At 44.3% G+C, this 15,533-nt stretch overlaps 1 protein-coding gene across 8 annotated transcripts in view; it reads right to left on the bottom strand.

Annotated features, from left to right (window-relative positions):
* Armc2 (armadillo repeat containing 2) overlaps positions 1–15,533 on the bottom strand; it is a 106,035-nt gene that overhangs the window by 4,953 nt on the left and 85,549 nt on the right. For 7 of the 8 annotated variants that reach the window (XM_015499971.2, XM_048785649.1, XM_048785459.1 and 4 more), the window contains 5 exons: positions 7,911–8,229; positions 6,596–6,718; positions 6,035–6,148; positions 3,899–4,031; positions 3,266–3,426 (listed from right to left, as the gene is read on the bottom strand). In XM_015499971.2, the coding sequence (XP_015355457.1) occupies positions 3,266–3,426; positions 3,899–4,031; positions 6,035–6,148; positions 6,596–6,718; positions 7,911–8,229 (850 nt within the window). Of the gene's footprint in view, positions 1–2,655; positions 3,058–3,265; positions 3,427–3,898; positions 4,032–6,034; positions 6,149–6,595; positions 6,719–7,910; positions 8,230–15,533 lie in introns of those variants that run through there. The other variant, XM_048785369.1, reaches the window with a different exon arrangement.

Raw genomic sequence — 15,533 nt, 5'->3', positions numbered from 1 at the left:
AAAAAAAAAAAAAAAAAAGCCAAGAAGCGGCATAGACTACATAGCCCCCAGGGCTCAGGCTTCATAATTCATAAGAAGAGCTCTTGGTCACCCTGAGAACTGTCATGCTTTGTCCGGTGACTTGGCTCCCTGATCAAACTGTGTTTATTTTTGTTATCCATGCGCAGTCTCCTTCCATGGGATGGGGTGGAATCGGGGTGTACTATGTAATAGGACGGCAGAAAAACACAGGCTACATGTTTAATGTCTCAGGAAAAGTCCTAGCTTCACTCCAGTATAATCTTAGGTAAGTCACCTAAGCCTTCTAGACCGATTTCCCTCATCTGTCACTTAGTAAACCTCAGAAACATCTTGTGAGGACAAATGAGCATGCTTTTAAAAGTATACAGCCCTCTGAGTGCTGGGGGCATAGCCCAGAGGTGGAGCTCTTGCCTAGTGTGCACAAGGTCCTGGGTTCCATCCCCAGTACATCAAATAGAACCCCAACCCTTCCCACCAAACCCGAAAGCCAAGATCACTATTACAACAAAGATATACCACTACTGCTAGCCAGTCCACAAGCATGTACCAAGCACCAACTTCATAGGAGGGACTATCCTTTCCCAAAGTGGTTCAGTTGGAATGAGGAAATAAACACAAAAACGAGAATACAGGAGAAACCACAGGGCTCATTAACTGCTCTGAAAGGAGTGCAGATTCCCATGGGGAGACTATGGCCCTGGGCCTCATAAGCTATTAGGGCCTGCAAGGGCAGCAGCGTCTGCACAGCCATGCAGGGTATACGGCATGCACAAAGGCCAGAGGCTAGAAAAGAGTTCAAGCCCAATGTGGCCGCAAGGCAAGGTTGAGAAGGGATGGGAGGCAGCAGGCCAGCTATAGGGAAGCCTCCAGGTAACTGCCTCCTCCGGAGAAGCTGGCCACAGCCACGCCCTCTTCTGATGGGTCTTCATGCCCTGTGGTCTCATCCTCTGCTTTTCATAGCTGATCACCCAGACTGAAGTAACAAAGGAAGTCACAATAGCCTGTCACAGAGGCAGCAGCCTTTACACCACAGGAGAATGACTCACTGAGCCAGTCACATCTCCTGGAGTGGGAGACAGAAAAGCGTGCAAACCACAGGGGAGACACGGGAGATGCATACAAGTACGGCCTGGGGGGAAGCCTGAGGTGCGAGCCGTGACCAAGCAGGAGTCTGGAGGGATCGAGAGGCAGGGAAGCCAGCCTTTTCCATTACGGCAGGGAGAGAGCAGAGCTGGATCTCTAGAAAGGGGGCACTGCCACTGCAGGGCCTCTGGGGACTATGGCTCCTGAGAGCTTCTCCTGGAGGCTTAGGCAGTATTTATTTCCTGCTTCCTTCTCCCTGTGCATCCTTTCCTTAACCGCCTCACTAACCTGGCTGCATATCAGACTCACCTGTGGAATTTTATTTTATTTTATTTTTGTACTGGGGATTGAACCTAGGGGCAATGAACCACTGAGACACGGCCCCAGTCCTTTTTATTTATTTTTATTTTGAGACAGGGTCTTACTGAATTGTTTGGGGCCTAGCTAAATTGCTGAGGCTGGCTTCCAACTTGTGATCCTTGCTTCAGCCTCCCGAGTGCCTGGGATTACTGGGGAGCACTACCACATTGGCTCACCTGTGGAACTTTATAAACCACAGATTCTCAGCCTCCCACCAGAGTTCCTGAAGCAGAATTGCCATGGATGGGCCCGGCAGGTGTTTTCTTTAACTCCACGGCTGATTTCAATATTCTGTCCTTATTGAGAACTGAATTAAGGCAACCTGAGCATGCACTTCTACTTCCTGCACCCTGAGAGTTTAACATTCACAAAGCAGACTGTGAATCTCAATAATTTAAAATCTTATATTTGTCTTATTCAGTATTATAAAAACATGCAAAATTTTATTTACCTGGAAAAGCAAACTTCACAACAGCCTAGCAAAACTGTTTATTTGAACAACACCTGGGTCTTGGTTCCTGTTCAGTAATATATCGTCACAACACTTAGCATTTATAAAGCACTTTAGCCATCTTTTGAAGACTTGCTAGATGTCAGACATGGTATTAGGCTGTTGGTACACATCTGCTCATTTACGACCCTAACGACCCTCCATGGGTCACCCCCATGTTAGTGGTGATAAAATATAAATTCAGAAAGGCAAAACCAAGGTTTAAAAATTTGTGAGGACAAGGACCTAAACTCAGAACTGTTTGACTACAGGCCTTCACTGTACTCCCAGGATACTTGTTTGAGTCTCACAACTAACTCCCTGGGGCAGGCAGGTATTATCATCTCCCCCATTTTAGGGATATAAAGACAGGCCAGGGGAGGGGAGGTCCTCTTGTCCAGTCATCCCAAAACCAGACAGGAATATTTGAACCCGCTGCTCTGACTCACACAGCACCTTTCCACACAGCCTCGAAGATCCAACACAGAGGCTGGGCAAGGATGGGCATGGTTCCTGCAGGTGGGGAAAAGGATCACTGGAAACACTCAACTCTTTTACTGACCCAAATCATTGTTTCCAGATCAAACCCAAGTTGAAAAAAAAAAAATTATCCTAAAAATAAAAAAGGTTTAAATGTAAGAAATGAACCTCTTTGATTTGAGAAATTTCAGTATCTACCTTTCATGGCCCTGGACCCCACTGTACCCCAAAATAGTTTCACAGACCCTTCTCCACGTGACATTTTTAGCATAGTTTCTAATTAAAATGTATAGATTCATTTAAAAGCATGACAATTCAGAGTAGCTTTTTAATCATATTTTCTCAATTACAACATTATTTGCATACTTTTAAACAACAGATACATTAGGCTGAGATCATAAATATATATAATATATATTTGGGGAGAAGGATGCTGGGGAATGGACCCCAGAAGTGCTTTACCATTGAGCCACATCCCTAGCCCTTTTTATTTTTTGAGATAGGGCCTCACTATGTTGCTGAGGCTGGCCTTGAACTTTCAATCCTCCTGCCTCGAAAGCTGCTGGGATAATAGGCATGCACCACCATGTCCGGATTATGCTGAGATCTAATACTTATGCAGCCTGTAGAAAAAAAAATTTTTTAAGTCCATAGAATAAATCATGACAGGATCCAAGGAGTTAAAATCCTTCTGTAACACTTGTAAATCTTTAACATTCTCCGGTTGTTTATAGAAAAACAGCCACCCAAATGCAGACCAATCTTTGCCTGTACAGGTCACAGAAAACATTTTTCTTATCTCACGTTGATAAAACTCACATACTCACTTACTTAAAAATGATGACAACAGGACTAGGAGTGTGTTGGTGTCTTCATCTCCAAAGCATGCTGAAGCCTTTGTGATATTCTCACTGAAGTTCCATAAAGTTTTACAAACCAAGCAGGCCAGCTGCCAATCAGTAGGACCAAAATCTCTTAAACAATCCACCAACCTGAATTAATGAAAAGTCAAACTGAGAAGTTAATAAGTCAGAAGTTATTACATATTTAAGTAGCCACAAAGTAACAATATCCTCTTTTTTTTTTTTTCCTTTTTTAGCAGGGGTGATGGAATCCAGGGCCTCACACATGCTAGGAAAAAACTGAGCTACATCCCCCGTGCTTTTTATTTTTAATTTTGACACAGGGTCTCACCAAATTGCCTAGGCTAACCTTGAATTTGAAACCCTCATGCCTCAACTCCCCAGGGTACTGGGATTACAGGTGTGCACCACTGTGTCTGATGATAACCTACTTTGGAATGATTTCAAGTGTCCAGTGGAACCAAAATCCTCTCGTTAGCTCCAGCTTGGGGCTTCCAAATGTGAAATACCTTTGCCCCAAATGAATGACAGGAGGTACCTACGCCTCTAGGAAAACTATGTCTTCAGAATCTGAGTCAGGATTCCATGCCTTGAAACTTACTTTTTAATGCCGCCTCCCTCTTTGAGGATGACCCGCTTGTCTTTATCCACAGTGAGATTGAGGAGAACACCACAGGCAGAAAAACAAATGTCCTGATGCTTAGCGTCCAGCAGCGCAATCATGAATTTATGTACTGGGAAGGCAGAGAACAAACGCAGATGGGAGAGAGCTCAGGGGTCCCAGCTGTATCTTGTTTTAGCACAGCACAGGGGCGGGCATGGAGCACAGTGGGATGGCTTAAGAAACCAGAATCCCTGTGAGTGGGCTTATGGGCTTAACCCATTCTTCCTGTTAGTCTTTTTTTCTTCTTTTTTTTAATGATGCTGGGGATCAAAGTCAGGCCTTGTGCATGCATGCTGGGCAAGTGCCCTACCACTGTGCCAAATCCCCTCATTCTTCCTGAGTCTGTATTCATCTTCCAGCCGTGGGTTCCCCAACACTCACCACCCAAGCCTGCTCCCCAGCTTCCCTGGACCCAAACCACTAGAACTGACCCAGGTAGCAGCTCCCTGTCCCAGTTGTGATAGGTTCCCTTCTGGTGAAAAAGAGGGAGCCTGTGACATCATTTCTACTTTGGGTTATTCTGAAGATACTTTTTTTTTTTGATACCGGGGATTGAACCCAGGGGCGCTTATGTACTAAGCCACATCCCCAGCCCTTTTTGTAGTTTATTTAGAGACAGGGTCTCTCTGAGCTGCTTAAGGCCTCCATAAGTTGCTGAGGCTGGCTTTGAACTCACAATCTTCCTGCCTTAGCCTCCCGAGCCACTGGGATTACAGGCATGCGCCCAGCCTGAGGAGACTTTTGAACCTCCAGGAGCAATTCTTTAAATAAAGAGTCAGTTTCTGACCAGAAGTTCCCTGATGCGTCCCCAGGGCCAAGTATAAGATGCTTCAACTACTGGAAACCCACCTATGACAAGGCAGGGCTTTCACTGTAGGGACATCTTAGAGCAGGACAGGCTCTGGCCCCGGTGGATTTGTGTTCCCGTCTTCCTAGGAAATGAAACTGGGAACTGCTTGTCCTGCGTTCTGGTCCCCTGTGGGGACTAGCAAAGATTTCAGGGGGAGTGGATACGTGGTGCTCCACCTGCTCCTACTTTACAGTACACCTGTGAGGTTCTGCTTTGTTCTGGCCTCAGCCCTACTGACTGGGTGGGGCAATGAGCTTGTCAAAGGCTACATCACATACACAAGGGTCCCAAAGAACGCACCAAAATGTTAGCAGTTATCTGTGGGGCAGTAACATATGGCAATGGATGACAGTTTGAGGCGGCTGCTGCTGATGCTTTTTATAAAATTTGCATTATCTAAATTTTCTATCATGAATATGGATAATTAGATTTTTAAAATTATTCTTGCATGGAGTATGTGAGATATACAAAGAGGGTGGTTAGTATAAACACTTGGGTACATGCCACCCACCTAGTTTAAGAAATAGAACATTACATTCGAAACATGTTGTACACCATAAATATATACAACTCTTATTTGTCAACTAAAATAAATAAATAAAACATTACAGATACAGCTTTATGTCTTTGGACATCTCATCCCCTCTCCAAAGGTCTTAAATATGGAGTTTGTCATTTCCAAACACCATTTATGCTTTATGCCATTACTACATGAATACATATACATAAGCAACACCCAAGAGAGTTTTGCATGTTTTAAAACTTATATTGGTGGTATTATTCTCTGTATATCCTATTATCACTAGCTTTTTGCTCCTGTTTAAGTGTTTAAGTGATCTATATTGTATTTATCCTCTTGGCTGCTGGTGGACATTTGGGTTGTTTCCATTTTTTTTTTTCAATTATAAGCAAAATGTAATAGACATTCTAGTGCATTAAGGAAAATGTTTCTTGAACCTGTCCCTATGGGAAGAAATGGTGAGTGTAGATGACTTATTTCCATTAAACACACTGCCCTTCCCATGCCGGCACTTGAAGACCACTCACAAGGGAGAGGGGAACACTGCCTAGGTCCATCCCAGCTTCCTGAGCTGAGCACCTCACATGCCGGACAGAATATGGAGCTTTACATGTCTCAAAGCAGAAACATGTATCCCACTGAAACCATTTAGTTGCTAATTGGCAGAAGTGTGTGCTTATGAATTGACGTGTCATTAACTTACCATTGTTCTGCACAATGAAATCACAGATGTCGTGGTCTTGGGAGAGATTTCCAAAAACACGCACAGCTTCCAGGATTCCATCCATGTTGTTACTCACAAGAAGCTTTAAGAGCACTGGATTTGGTGACCAGAAAAATAAAATCAATTCATTTAAGTTTTAATGTAAAGGCTAATGGAGATCAATTTCATACTAAATACTGAGAACTTAAAAATAATAATAAAAGGGGCTGGGGATGTGGCTCAAGTGGTAACGCGCTCACCTGGCATGCGCAGGGCACTGGGTTTGATCCTCAGCACCACATAAAATAAAAATAAAGATATTGTGTCCACCGAAAACTGAAAAATAAATATTAAAAAAATTCTCTCTCTCTCTTTAGAAAAAAAAGATAATAAAATACAAACTTTAAGGGACTTCAGCAAGAACTAATTTCCCCCCACATTTTAATTTCTTAAGAGTCAAATCAGGCTGTAAGATATTTAGATGTCAGAAAATAGTAATGCCTCCAGTTCTGTGTTTAGTTAATAAAATCAAAACCATCCAAAAACAACTCTGAACCTTACATTGAGCAATAGATAGCTTTTTGTCTTGGATTATGGAATTCTTCACTTGGTAGAAAGACAAATTGTTGATTGTTGCTGTAGTATTGATCACCAGCTCCTCACACTCGTCAAGGGACTTGTATTCTGAAACAATGTGGGGAGAGAGGAGTCAGAGACACTGTGCTCTGTGCGCTGTGTGTGGGTAGAGGCAATGCCACAGAACTGCAGCAGCAGCAGAGCTGGGGACAGACTGCAGCCCGGGCAAGGTCTGTGCACAGGAAACACTGTTTGACACTTTATTTCCCGTGACTCTTCCTGCAGGGAAAGGCACCAAATGCAAGGGGCCACTCCTGATCGTGGCGGGCAGGGCACTCAGCTCCATCCTGCATCCAGGGTATCTGGGAGGGTCAGCCAGTCTAAACCCTGTGTCTGAAGTAAAGCACAGGAAAAGAAACCTCAGCTGAACTGTCTCTGATGCCAGCAGTGTGCCCCTGGCCTCAGGTCCCTCAGGGACTCCACCAGGGAATCTACACTGTTCCCCATGCCCCCACTTCCCTACAAAATAGTCCTTAGGTCATGATCCACCCATAACCATTATGCTGCTTCTAAACACACAAAATCAATCACATCCCCTCTCCACTATCACCCCAGGCCATCCATCATTCACCTCTACTAGCTTCTCTTCTTCCACTTTTGCATCTAAATCTTTTTTTTTTTTTTTTTTTTTGGTACTACGAATTCAACCCAGAAGCTCTTGACCACTGAGCTACATACCCACCACCCACACCCCCTTTTAAATTTTGAGACAGGGTGTCACTAAGTTGCTTAGGGCCTTGCTAAGTTGCTGAAGATGGCTTATGAACTTGCAATGCTCCTGCCTCAGATTCCCAAGCTGCTGAGATTATAGGCATGTGCCACTGCGCCTGGCTCGGAACCTATTCTTCACTCAGTGATCCTTTAAAAGTAAGTTAGGGGCTGGGTGCAGCCAAACCCTGCTGGGTGCAATGATCCTTTAAAAATAACTCAGTGATACCCTGTCTCTAAATAAAATACAAAAAAAGTCTGGGAATGTGGCTCAGTGGTTGAGTGCCCCTGAGTTCAATCCCCTAGTACTAAACCAAAAAAATAAAGAAAGTCAGCCAGGGACTGGAGATGTAGCTGAGTGGTAGAGCACTTGTCTGGCATAAGCAGGGACCTGGGTTCAATCCCCAGAACCACAAAAACAAATGAATAAATAAATTATCTGATGTTACCCATCTCACAACCCACTAATGATGTCATTTCACTTGGCCAGGCCCCCCTGGGCTGCCCTTTCCTCACCTCTCAGGGCTCTTACCCAGTGTGGTCAGCAGCAGGCCCACGACTTGTGGATTGGTGGCCAGAGCGGGGCCAATGCATGGGTGAATGGCTATGTTGGCCAGCACCCGGGTCAGCTTGATGAGTACATCCTCCACCTCTGATGGTGGCCTCTGAGCGACAGGCCTATTGGCTCCTGGAGGTGCCTGCCTCTGCGAATGCAGATCGAGTTGGTAGAAGGTCTGGAATAATGAGAGCAGTGTTTCCATGCTCCCTTTCTCTTTGTAAAAGTGTTCCCGAGCCTGGTTATTCTTTGCTGTCAGGTTGCCAAGAATAAAAACAATACGAATAACTAGATCCTGAAATAGATGAAGGACAAAGAGTTATAAGAACAAAGTGATTAGAAAGAAAAGTCATATTTAATTTACTCTTAATTTAATGAATAGTAAAATGTAACATGTCTGGCTGTTACTAACTCATGTGGTATTTGATTCCCAAAATGAGTGCAAATTGACAGGAGAGTAAAAGGATTTGGTGGCAACAAAAGAATACAAACTGATTGATGTGATCAGTGAGGCCTATTAATTTCACATCCTTCATCCTTCAGAATTTCAATTCTGGGTGGCCTTTTTCTCCCTAGAGAATAATCAGTTGAGTGGGACAATGTGTCATGTAATTCTAAGTTTTGACACTAACAGACTTCTTGAGCATCCAAATCTTTTTCTAAGAATTAACCTCCTGCTGAAGCACTCCATTTCCAAAAGTCAGGCATTTCCCAAAAGTGGATTGTGTCAAAACAGGATTCTTAATTTCGGCATTATTGATATTTGGGACTGGGTAATTACTTGTTATTGGGGTCAGGGGGTCCTGTGCATTGTAGGGTGTTTAAAAGCATCTATCTTCTTGCTAGATGCCAGTAGCACCTCTCCAGAAGTGACCACCAAAATGTCTAATTGTCTCCCAGAGCAACATCATCCCCAGTTGAGAGCCATTGTGTTACACAGGAATGCCACTGAAACAGTACTAAAACAGACCGAAATGAAGGGCCCCTCAGACACTGAGCACTTTTTTATGCTCAGAGTAAAAGTCTTACCCACCAGTAGATCATCTGGGAGGATGAGACTCTTATTTCATTTTTTGTGGTGTTGGGGCTCAAACCCAGGACCTCCCACAGGCTAGGCAAGTTCTCCACACTAAAGTAATGCTTACTGAGGGCTACCACTGGCCTGGGTGACAACTTTTCTTATTATGCCCTGCATTGTGCCCTTGTATAGGCAAGAAACTGGGTCCTGAAGAAACTGCAGGTCACATGACCCGTGAGGGGTGGAGAAGGATTTGAACCCAGGATTACCCAGACTTGGAGTCCTTTCTCTATCTGCACCCTGCCTCCCACTTAGGGAGTCATTTAGTTATCTCTTCTTTGGCCTTGCCAGCCTGCTGACAGTTATGGGATTATCTCTTTTTAAAATGCAAATATGTGGCCAGAAGGGATTACCATAAACCTGACTTTGTGGATCAGACTGGTACTTATCAGCTGATTGAAGCAGACAAATATGACCGGGCCGGGTACATTTTCATCAAGGCTCACAGAACCATGTGGGACTCCAGGGGCCCAGCGCAGGGTATTGGGTGGGGCAAAGAGACTGGGAGGACTAAGGGCAGAGGACAACTTTTAGATTTGCCTACGACTACTATGCCAATACTAACTTGTTCCTTCTTGTTCTTGAGAGACAAACAAAAAAAAAGTTTCCCCTGACACTCACTGGCAGAGAATCAGCAAGGTTCTGCTGTGCAGCTGGGAGCCATTTGCCAACATTAAGACAGGACAGAGCCTAACACTATGGCAAGAACTGGAGCTGATCCAGGACAGCATTCAGTTTTGGAAATGGTTCAACTCACAGCATTCAACCAATCACAGCCACCATCCAATTAGGAGGATCTGCTGTTTGCTCCACCCTGGGAAAGAGAGTGTCAGTTCTTAGATAATGTCGCTGTGGGGCGGGGCCTAGAGGAACACACAACATCATAAACAAGGATGACATACAGTGCTCTGAAGAATTTATAATCTATTTGAGAAGGTAAGGCTAACCTGTGTGGGGAAACAGCTAAGACCAAAATGGCCAAGCAAGGAGCCGGACAGCGAAGGGGATTATGAATTCCAGCCCTACAGCCAGGGGGTCTAGGTTCACACAGGAACTTGACTCAACCTCAGAGTCCCTGGGAACTCATTTGCAAAATGGGGAAAATATTGCATTGTAATAGTAAACAAGATAAAACAGGCAAAGCACAAGTTAAATTCAGTAACAATTCAGGTATTACATGGAAACCTTCTCACTGTCTTATCAGTAAAATGTTAGTTAATGGCTATAAACTGTGGGACAGACCCAACATTCTTAGAAGAGTTTACAAAAGAGGACATTATGGAGGGATCAGCAGAGTTATCAAGAAAGAACTTGAGCTCAACCTTGAAAAGGCAAAAGAGCGTGATAGTATGCGTAGGAGGGGCAGGGTGGGCAAAAGGAGTCTTTTTTTTTTTTTTATTGTTGGTTGTTCAAAGCATTACAAATTTCTTGACATATCATATTCCACACTTTGATTCAAGTGGGTTATGAACTCCCACCTTCACCCCATACACAGATTGCAGAATCACATCAGTTACACATCCATTGATTTACATATTGCCATACTAGTGTCTGTTGTGCTCCGCTGCCTTTCCCATCCTCCCCCCTCCCCCCTCCCCACCTCTCCCCTCCCCTCCCCTCCTCTCNCCCCCTACCCCCTCCCCTCCCTCTCTCTCTACCCCCTCCACTGTATAACCCTGAGGGTCTCCTTCCATTTCCATGCAATTTCCCTTCTCTCTCCCTTTCCCTCCCACCTCTCATCCCTGTTAAATGTTAATCTTCTTCTCCTGCTCTTTGTCCCTACTCTGATCTTAGTTACTCTCCGCAAAAGGAGTCTTAAGAAGGTATAGATGGGGGCCGGGCACTATGTGCACACCTGTAATCCAGCAGCTCTGGAGGCTGGAGCAGGAGGATCACAAAGCCAGCCTCAGCAATTTAGCAAAGCCCAGCCTCTAAACACAATACAAAAAAAGAGCTGGGGTCATGGCTCAGGGGTTAAGTGACCCTGAGTTCAATCCACTGTAACAAAAATAAATAAATAAATACATAGGTCCCACCACAGTATTGGGGATTGAACTCAGGGGAGATCTACTTCAGAGGTAGTAGTAGATCCTCAGCCCTTTTTATTTTTTTTGAGATAGCTTCTTGCTAAGTTGTTCAGGCTGGCCTTGAACTTGTGATCCTCTTGTCTTGGCCTCCCCAGTTACTGAAATTATAGGCCTGCATCCCCATGTCGTTCTTTGATCACCTAGCCATTCCCCAAAGAAGCTGGAGCCTGTAGGACTTGAACCTAGAACAAGCACACACAATCTGATTGTTATCCTGGAATCCCACTTCCCATAAATCCAACGATCCTTTCAAGTAACTCCTGAATGCCTCCTGGGCTCTGGAAGGAGAGTACCAAGGTAGGACCAGACCCAACAGAAAAAGCAGCTTTCCCACAAGAAATAGAGAGCATTCTCAAGAATTAAGCTCTTTGGTGGAAAATTTCTGTTTTATATTTTCTAAGCTGAGCACCGTGAGCAAAATTTTTGTGAATGCTTCACTGTTTTCTGATGAGACACTCTATAGTTCTACTTCCAAAAAATCATCATAATTAATAATAATAATAGCAATAATAACAGCAACTAACACAGAATTTATGATGTGACAGGCCCTGATGTGAGGCTTTACATACACAAATTAACTAATCCACTAAAAGTGATGACCCACTTCTGTCATCTGAACAAAGCTATTCAGAGACTCACAGCAGGACAGCAATCTCCCTTCACACATTTGATGGCAGTGACAGTGACGTTAACCATTTGGACTTAACCATGTTCCCTGGATTGTGCTCTTCTCTCATTTCCACGAATGTATATTAAATAAAACCGGGAGGACATGATGAGTGATAATAAATGCTTTTTAAGGAATTAATAGCCAGTTCATTCTGACTGCTATAAATCATTACTAGAACTAATCAGTTTACCCCCAAAATGTCACCGCCATATTCTGAAGGAAGCTCAGCTGTACCCCCCGCCCATTTTCCCTCTTAGAACTTGCTGCTTCACCTCCATGTAGTGGGCTTGTTTTTCTCTTAATCTAACCCAGCAGGCTGCTCTGCCTTGAACCACCTCCACCTATCACTGCTGATCTGTGCAGAGTATTTAGAACCGATCCTGGCTGTAGATAAAGCAGGTTTTCTTAGTGACCATCGATCTTCAAAATTCAAATTACCTCTACCCACTGTCACATGACCTAATCAAGGTAAGCTAGATGCTGCTTTTCTTTTTCTGGAAATTCCCCTGGGCCCTTTCCACTTCTAAAATTCTCTGACTCTAACATCTCTGTGGGTCCTAACATGATGTGGGTTAAGCCCGATGTGGGGAAAAAGAAAGTCTAGGCTGCAGGGCAGGAAGAGTTAATACTGCCACGCTATCTCTTTCCCTGCCTCAGATGGAAGAAGGAGGGGGCGGCTCCTGGCAGCAGCCGTGCCAACTGGAGGATGGCATGCAAGATCAACAAATGGGGATGGCAGATTGTGCCGTTCACAGCACCCAACTTCCAGAAACTGCTGTGCTCGCTGCTTCTGTCCTCTTCCTCAGGGTTGGCTAAGGAATCTTTTCTTTTCACCTTTTCAAATGTTCTCCTCGAATCTAGGGAGCAGGGAATAGGCCAAAATAGACTCAGTCTCACGACAGGTTGGCAGAGCTAGTGTTCCCTTGCTCCCACACCAGGGCTTGCCTTGGCTAACCTGCAATCCTGAAGCAGCAGGCTGAGCAAGAGGGCTCTGCACAGCCTGTACCCCGCCAGGAGCACGAGTGGCCTCAGCTCCACTCCAGAAGTTTCTCCCACTGAACTGAGTCTGCCCTGAGCAGTACTATGGAGAGATTATGTGTTGCTCAGCAGCCCAATCCACCTCAAATCTATAAAGTATCACTTAATTAAATAGCCTGCAAAGATTTGTAGAAATTAAACTAAGGCCCCAATCATTGATTTGTAATTCCTCTGTGTACAGTCTTCCATTCCTTTATTCTTACGCAATATCTGAGAACCATCCATAAATCAACACTCCTCTTTTATTACATTTTTATTAAATTTAACACAAAGCTGCATTTTCACACCATAACTATGTGGTTTTGAAACAGCACACTGAAGATGAATCAGGAGAGAGAATGTTTTTTTTCCCTAAAGAAGGCAGTCTAGTATAACCAGTTCACATTGACTTTCTAATTTTGCTTAAAATGGAATCAGCCCAGCAACTGCTACAGCCAACCAGAGCTTCGACACATGGGTCCACCTACTGTAGGAGGCCTGGCCTCCACTGAGCATTCCAGTTATAGCCCAGGATCTTTCCCTAGTTCAGCTTATGTTGTGCCCTAATGAGCAAGCATGTTACTTGGACTAAAGGGGCCCTCTAAGCCTGTAGATAAAATTACTTTAACTGGAACAAAATAAGGAGCAGGACTGTGCTGAACAGAATGGCCTATGTCCAGTTCCAATGACAGCCCTTTGTTTTATTTCATTTTATTTTGAGGCAGGGTTTCACTAAGTTGCTGAGGCCGGCCTTGAACTTTCTATCCTCCTGCCTCAGCCTCTCAGTAGCTCGGTTACAGGCATCAACCACTGTGCCTGTCCAAAACATCACTTCTTTTTTTTTTTTTTAATATTTATTTACTTTTTAGTTGTGGTTGGACACAATATCTTTATTTTATTTATTTATTTTTATATGGTGCTGAGGATCGAACCCAGGGCCTCACACATGCTAAGCAAGTGCTCTACCGCTGAGCCACAACCCCAGCCCCCAAAACACCACTTCTTGAAGTACAACTATTACATCATCCCCCTGCCCGGCATCTAATGCTCCATCTGACCTAGTGAGACCACTTCTGCATTACCTCACTTTGCTCCCCAAAGTGAACACAGTCCTCCCCAATTCCCGCACCCTTCCTACAGTACCTTAAAATAGATCATGTGCATAATATTGGTCATGGGAAAGGACCAACATCAAGCTGTCACAGAAAGGATAAACTATGTTCAGCAGACTCCACTTATTTAGGCGAGGACTATTTCTACTGAGCAAAGGAAAAGATTTTCAAGAATAGGTTAAAACTGAAGGGAGTACAAATGGCCTTAAACTCTGTATTCTCTCTAAACCAGAAAATTAAATTACTTAAATGCCCTCTTAAACTTTGGTTGGAAACTTCTCGCACCTGAGGGTTTGAATCAAGATTTGCAATTTGCATCATTTAATCCAACTTCCCTACCCTTAAACAAATGGTACTTGAGCTTATAGGTGGCTTGAAGAATAGAAAAAAGGTTACCAAATTGTAAGACAGATTGTGCACTGCTCTAAAAAAATGCTAATTAATCCCAGGGCATGGAAGGCAGGTTAACAGTTTGCCTGAGTGTTTAACTATATAAAATGGAAGAATCTGAGATGTTGGAGGCTCAAACCCTACAATCTTAATAGAAAATAATTTAAAACAACAAGAGATAATACTTGATTTCTCCATCCATCTACTCATTCCCCCACTACATGCCTCTAAATGTGGCTATCATTCAGAAGTATCAGGGCAATGCTAGAATTTCACTGTGTTCGGTTCTTTTTTAAGCCAGCAGACATAAATCAGGCATTTGATTCCATGCTGAGTGGGGGAAGAGCCAGTTCCACAAGGGCAAAACAGCAGGACTGGAAAAAATGAACAAGCTCAGGGCTTATTGTGCCGCCTGCCCCGTCAGGGGTGCAGGCCAAGGCCAAGGCTGAAAAAAGGAGCAGCTCAGCCAAGTGCTCTGGGCACCCACTGGGAATGTGCCTGCAGCGGGGCTGGGAAGACAGCCACAGGGCACCTCCTGCCAGGGAGGAGGCAGAGGGCCTGTGGAGCCAAGTTGCCATTCAAAGGCGCCAGGGGAAGGGGTGGAGGAGTCTTCAGAACCAATCCTCTGCGGCCCCAAAGAGAATGGAGGCGAAAGAGAGGTCACTGGTTATCTCTGGGCTGCCAATGGGATGGGATTGCGTTAGAAATAAGGAGCTACAAAAGTGGGGGAGGTTTTGCTTTCAGCCCACACTGTCCAGACATTCCAGGTCTCATTTCTGACACCACAATGCCTAAGAATTGCAAATCACTGTCCACTGCATAGCGGTGGCTGCAAACAACCACTTACCCTAAAAGAAGTCTGACTTCTTGCACAAGCAAGGATGAGCCTGGCAACTCCCAGACAGTGTTTGTAAAGACTCTGACAATGACTACCCAGCATCTGGAAGTTCTGTTTTTTTAAAAACCAAGGAACTCATCATATCTACAAGTGCAGAATGTTAAATAGACAGTGGATTGATAGACACAAGTCATGAGAATGCAGATAAAGGTTGTTCTCCTTGGACAGTGAGTGACCTTTGCAAAATATTGCATCTTGTCTGATTTGAGGCATTTTACCAGATCTCTTGCCCTGTAGATATTTACAGAAGAAATGGGGGAAAATCCCTTCATGTTCTTCCAAAAAACAAACCCACATGTATTTTGCTGAGCTGCTAAATGTAACAACACTGACGTCAGAGGCACCTC

This window comes from Marmota marmota, unplaced genomic scaffold (assembly GCF_001458135.2).
Source record: "Marmota marmota marmota unplaced genomic scaffold, marMar, whole genome shotgun sequence".
NCBI lineage: Eukaryota > Metazoa > Chordata > Mammalia > Rodentia > Sciuridae > Marmota > Marmota marmota.
Note: the sequence above shows the minus strand (reverse complement) of the source record. Positions and strands in the feature narration are given on the sequence as shown.